General features: G+C 38.4%; 1 protein-coding gene across 1 annotated transcript in view; it reads left to right on the forward strand.

The window, feature by feature from the left end:
* MOSMO (modulator of smoothened) overlaps nt 1-5,937 on the forward strand; it is a 35,641-nt gene extending 29,704 nt beyond the window's left edge. The window contains exon 4 of the mRNA XM_026859150.1: nt 2,298-5,937. Within this exon, the coding sequence (XP_026714951.1) occupies nt 2,298-2,482 (185 nt within the window). The 3' untranslated portion in view covers nt 2,483-5,937. The remainder of the gene's footprint in view (nt 1-2,297) is intronic.
* The last annotated feature ends 405 nt before the right edge of the window (nt 5,938-6,342 follow it).

The raw sequence follows: 6,342 nt of genomic DNA on the forward strand, positions 1-6,342 counted from the left end.
GGCTCCGTGGGCCCGGGCGGCGAAAGCGGCTCCGCCCGCGTGTGCGGGGCTGGGCCCGGCCTGGCCCAAACGCCCGATTCTCTTTTTTCTCTTTATGCCCGTCCAGAGCCGTCATGCCCACAACTGTCTCTTGTACAGAACGGGAGTGGGTTTTCCTCAAAGCTGAGATCTGTGCTATGCAAATGGTAGGCTTTGAGCACTAAGATATAAAATATGTGATACACTTGTCTTGGATACACATGGAGTCCATTCAAAAAATATTTTCAGTGTGGGCATGTAAGACTGTAGCTGGATAAACTGCAGCACCTGTATTTAGTCAGGAAGAGCAGTAGTGAAGTTACATTTAAAAATGTTGAATCACAGAATCAGCTAGGTAGGAAGGGACCTTGAAGATCATCTAGTCCAACCGTTAACTTAGCACTGACAGTTCCCAACTACACCCGAACCCTAAGCTGAGTTAATATCATATCCCTAACCTAACCTAAGCTGAGGTTGGTCCAGCCCATCATTTCCTCACTTGGAAAGCCTAGAGACTGTTCTGGTAGGCCAGAGGGGACAGATGAGCTGCTGAATTTATTTTACATACCTTTGGAAATAAAAGCAGCTGCAGCACTGCTGACTTGCACACTGGCTGCTTACTGTTGCCAGTGGTTGGTACTGTTGCTTGTTTGACTTGGGGAAACTCAAGCAGGGAACAGCATCTCCAGAGTATGTTCTGTCTTCTAGTGGTGGAGAAGAGAAAGGGGAGACAAGCACCTGTGTCTTACCAACAAACAAAAAGCAAGTCTGTGTTAACTGAGAGAAGGATGAAAAAATTATCAAGTACTGCACTTTATTCAGGCAGGAGCATTGTAACTTGGCTTAAATTTTCTTTTTCATGTGGTTAAGTTTATAGGTAGACTGAAGACTAGGAGAGGCTTCAGTGTTAGCTGTGCATCATGTTAGGAGATGGTGGTATCTGGCTTTGTAGGGTTGGGATCTCTCCCCCCAAATAAAATTTAGATTTGGCTGAATGGGTATTGGGATGCTATGTTCCACGCACAGTAAACAACGTTTGAAACAAAGTTGAAATACATAGAAGTGAAATAAGAGTAAAGCACTAGTAGTTGACCAAACTCTTAGAATCAGATAAAATTCTGCATTATTCTAATACTGATAAAAAACCCTAATGTGTATGTTCTTGCATATGCAATCAAACCAATTCAAAAACTGATCCTTTTTATTGTGAAGAATGTCTTGCCTCTTAGAGGAGCCATATTTGGAAGCCACTCCCTTAGTCAAGACAGCAGAGTCCTGCATATTGCTGTATTCAAACTAAACAGGGTTACTTCTCCCAAGGCATGTTACAGGGACACTGAAGCTGTCATTTGGGAAAGATTACAACACTGGATGTTCTCTCCTGGATTTGATCAGAGTACTGAAATGTGCTGTGAGGAATGTTGGTCATTATAGCTAGCCAAAGGCCTGTGAAATCTACAATATCATTCTAATGAATGGTTTTAATAGGACATCTGATTTTTTCTTTGTACACCCACACAGAGTCAATTGTAAACATGAACCATGTACATAAGTCTAACTGTTCAGGTGAAACAAAAATCCTCATTGCTTGATTCTCATTGTTCATGGAGTCTGAATTGGAAGTTTTTCACTAAAAAGCTTAGATTAAACCAAATCAGAAAATTTTATTTGTATTCCACTGACAAATCTTAAAAATATTTCCTTACTTAAGGAAACATTCATATAACTTTATGAAACTGGTATATTTTAATCTAAAAGAATCTCTAATGACAATCTGTGTGTTTTCTATTTTTAGCAAAACTTTTACAGAAAAGGAATTTATGTGGAAGAATGGGAGAGGGCAACTACCGTTGGAAAAAGGCAACTGATAATAGAAAAGGAGTTTCTTCAATGTTGAATGTTAGTTTATCTTGACTTTGGGGGAAAATGACTCTAAAATAACTGGAGAAGTAATGAACTTGGTGACTAAACTTGTGGATGGTGGTAGAAGTATATCCACCAAATTTTTATTCTGTAAAGACAGTTCAGGATCTAGTGAGCAGGACTGAAATTACAGTCAAAATGGGGGTCTTTCAGTCTTTCTTGGGAGTAAATGAGGAATGTTTTTAAAGCAAGATAAAGCCTACTCGGTCATTTCAAGCAAGCTAGGTACTGGAATATTTTAGCTGTTCAGTTTGGCCAGAATGCTTTGCTTGCTTTTCTGGACTGCTCTATGAACTGGTAAATATTTTGACTTTAACACAGCAGTGACCATTTTTTCTTTTCTCTTTCCTTTGCAGTGATTCTGTTCTGTATGGCAGCCCTAATATTTCCAATAGGATTTTACATCAATGAAGTTGGAGGTCAACCGTATAAATTACCCAATAACACAGTGGTTGGGTCTTCATATGTACTGTTTGTCTTATCCATTTTCTTTACAATAGTGGGACTTCTATTTGCTGGCAAAGTTTGTTTACCTGGCTGATGAATGTCTGAACTTCAGGACTTTATTTTGGAAAAGAGAAAGAGATCAGAATTGCATTCTCAGGAGGATGCCTAGATCAGACTATTGAACACTTACTGAAAAGAAGAATGCTTTGACTTGTTCTCACTATGCACTTTGGATGAAAAAAAGGAGAGCCTTTCCCGTAACCAAATACAGACAACGTTGACTAATCTCCTGAGCATATTTAATGCAGTCAGGTCTGCACTGTGATAGGAACTAGTGAAGAATGCTTTACACTGAGAAGCATAATGCCCCATGTTACTGTACTGTTCCTGTTTTTAATGTCTAATGATTTGGAAGTCAAAGTATTTATGAACTTTGTGGTAGACCAGAGGGTTGCAGAGGAATTCAAGTGAGGCTGGCCTCGCTGTTTAGGAGATTAGTATTTTACATCTTCCTTCTGATGAGCAAAGCCTTTGGCACCAATGTGGATCAATCTTGCATTACTGCACCAAGAAGCCAATAGATCAAAACATGTTCTCTAAATGTATGTAACAGCAAGAAGACATACATCCCCTCCTCCCCCATAAGCTCTAGAAAAACACTAAGGAACATTTTAGAGGGGGATTTCTTCCTTATATTTATATAAATATATATATAAATATATATATATTTTGCTGATGCAGTATACAGTGTGTGTGTATGTGTGTGTGTGTGTATACACATATATGTGTATATATATGTATATACACACAAATGGTTCCTGGAAAAGAACTCAGAACGCTTTGCTAGCAAAACACTGTGGTGTGCAAAACTAGAACTCAATAGAAAAAAGCCATTTCTCTGAAGGCCACATAGCTGAGAGTCTTCAGTTTACCTCATTCTTTGTAGCAGCCCTTGATTTTAACAGTTTTTGTAATAGGTACAAACGATCCCATGCCTTTTTAGGTGCAATTTTAAGTTAAGCTAAAATTCTTTTTATGGTAATTTATTTGTATATGAGGGTAGAAGGTGAGATCATGTCATACCTTAAAGTTAAAGTCCTAATTTTGGGAAACTGACACTATTTAAATTATTAGCAACTGTTGTACAGAAAGTCTCTTTTTCTACTGCATTGTTACATTAGCATTCATACTTGTTCAAGCACAGTTTTACCATTGATAAGCCTTTCTCTAGCACATGTAAAATGCAATGTTTAAAGTAATGCAAACACTATTCCACTGCTAAGATGGATGAACTTGTTTTTGAGTATTAATTCATCTTTACCAAAATTTAGCAATATAGTTTAAATTATAGTTTAAATAATACGTGTATTGTTTACTAAAGTTGTTATTTTAAGTGTGGATTTAAGGGCCACCCAAATTTGGAGTAAATATTCCTCACTAAAGGTAGTTTTATTTTTCAACACAAGGATAAACCTTTGAATCCATAGACATCGTAATTCACTACTCAACCTAACCTTGCAGAAAGTACAGTTCAGTGTCCCAGGAAAGCTGCCTGCACTATCAGTATTTATTTTCCAGTTAATATGTGGTTTACCTGAGATTCATTATGACAACAAAAAAAGTGTGCGTTTCAAGTACTGTTTCATTGAGCTTTTTAGAACTGCATTGCTAAATAGACATTTTTCTAAAATGTTAGTGAAAGTGCATTTTAGAATGAGGTGGTTGTTAAATTATAATCAGCAGTTTCCAAAATAATCACTTATCACATAAGCTTAAGTGTTTGAAAATAAGACAATTTGCACAATTCTTTTAACTCTGTGCCATTCAGACCCTAGTGCGTCTCTGTCTTCCTCCTCCTCCATCTCTTTCCTCTCCTCCTCCCAAGGTATTTTTAATACAAAAAGGTTATTTGCTGAATTGTTTTTTCATTTGGCATTTTTGAATAAATTTGTCACTGGAATGGTCTATAAGTGACTTTTTTTCCAGTCAGCTCACTCACAGGTGGGAGGGAGTGTCTATAAACACTAAATTTTTCTGAAGTATGCAACCTGTCAATACAGCTAGACACCTACTTGGAAGTAATGGTTTAAGTATGATTTAGTTCCTAATTTAAGCCTTCATCTGCATGGGTAGTCTGAGATCCCCAGTGATGTTGGTGGAGATGAAATGCAGGGTTCAGCTGCTGGATGTGTGTCTAAATTTGTGGTGAGATCACTGCTGTATCCTAAGATGAAGTATTGCTAAAACTTAGACCATATGTTGAAAAAAAAGCACTCTATTTCAGAAACGTCACCGTTGTAAATAGTTCTAGGAGATTTTTGTAACTGGAACACAGGTTTCTCAGCCACTAAGATTTCTTTCCCCCCCCCAGCTTGCTTACTTCTGTTATGGTAATATCATGTATACAGTGAATTTAGGCTTAGATTAAATGAATCATCATTTCATTAAAAAACATAAACACTTATCTTGGATCATACCCAAAATGTGGCTGGCTGGCTGGAAATTTATCTGATTTGCCAGTGCTATTGCTATGAATTAGTAAATAATAGGAGAGATTTAACTAGCAGATTGTTTGATTAAATATTTGAGCATTTTAAGTCCAGAAATAGATGCAGCCATCTGCATTTAAAAAAAACCCCACCCAGTAATTGAAGAGACAGCTGTCAACAGTTGCTTTTAATAAGGTCACTAAGTACTATATAGTACAGTATTAATTTATAGCAGAAAATCATATCTTGTAAACTGTATATAAAACACTGTTTTATGGTGCAATCATTTGTCAAATTTATGTCTGTTACTTTTGTTTTAAAGTTGTGTGCATTCTTTTCATACCTAAGAGCATCACTGTAAAATCTGCTGAAGACTATTTATAGGTTTTATTTGCACAAGGTTTTGTTTTAAACTACAGGAAGTTCGCATTGAACATGCCTAAACATCTGTAGACTTTTTCATTTCATGAAAAGCAAATATTTCCATACGAATCTTCTCCAAAGGTGATCCCATATTTGTGTTGAGTGTTTACATAAACTTTTCTGATTCTGCCAGCCATTGTATTTAACTTTTCAAAGGACAGCTCATTTCATGCGTCAACAGGGATTCTTAGTTAGTCTTTTGCTTCACCATTCCCCAAAGGGTTTGATGTCCCATCGTAATGGCACACTTTGTCATTTATTTGGCTAACAAAATTTAAGATTGGAAATTTTAAAACACCTTCAGAAGAAAAGCTAGTTAATTTGTCTGTATAAATCTTATTGTTGAGCTCAGCTGAAATAATTGCCTGGAAGCCGTTTGTCTCGGACCTGGGGAGGATGTGCTTCCCTGAACGCACCAGTCTCACCGTTTAACATCATTTTCCGTTGTTAATCTTGCTGGCAAGTGATACCAGTTCCTGAAGACGCTGGTAGTGTGCAGCACCACCTGAGCCCGGCCCTCTGGCTGAACTAAAGCCACCAGATTAGGGCCCTCCTGTCATACCTGTGTTTCCGAGCCGTTGTTTAACCACTTCAGAACACAACTGTAGATTACTGTTTGCCCCAACACACACACACACACAAAACCAAAATAATGAAAGCTGTCCTTTAAAACCGTTGTGAAGGATGAAAGTAATGAAGGAAATGGTGTCTGCAAGCGGGTTGTCCTGCCTGGGCGTCGCGTCGCTCCCCGCTCCAGGCCCCACCGTCTGCGTCCCCCGCCCCGGCCTTTACTGAGGATTGTTTTCTAATTGGTTAGAACATTTTTCGATTAATGATTTCCGAACAAATGTTAATACAAACTGTATAAAATGAACATAATTTTCTTCACTTGTATTTTTGTTATTGAGCAAGTTTATCAAAATAAATTGTCTACTAAAGCGACTGGCCTCGGCTGCGCTGACTGGGACCGGCCCCTCCCCTGGCCCGGGTGTCTCCTCAGCCCCGGCGGGCTCCCGCCCTCCGCCGCCGGCAAGCGGCACGG

Source organism: Athene cunicularia (genome assembly GCF_003259725.1).
Source record: "Athene cunicularia isolate RWA chromosome 14 unlocalized genomic scaffold, athCun1 chr14_part1, whole genome shotgun sequence".
Lineage (NCBI taxonomy): Eukaryota > Metazoa > Chordata > Aves > Strigiformes > Strigidae > Athene > Athene cunicularia.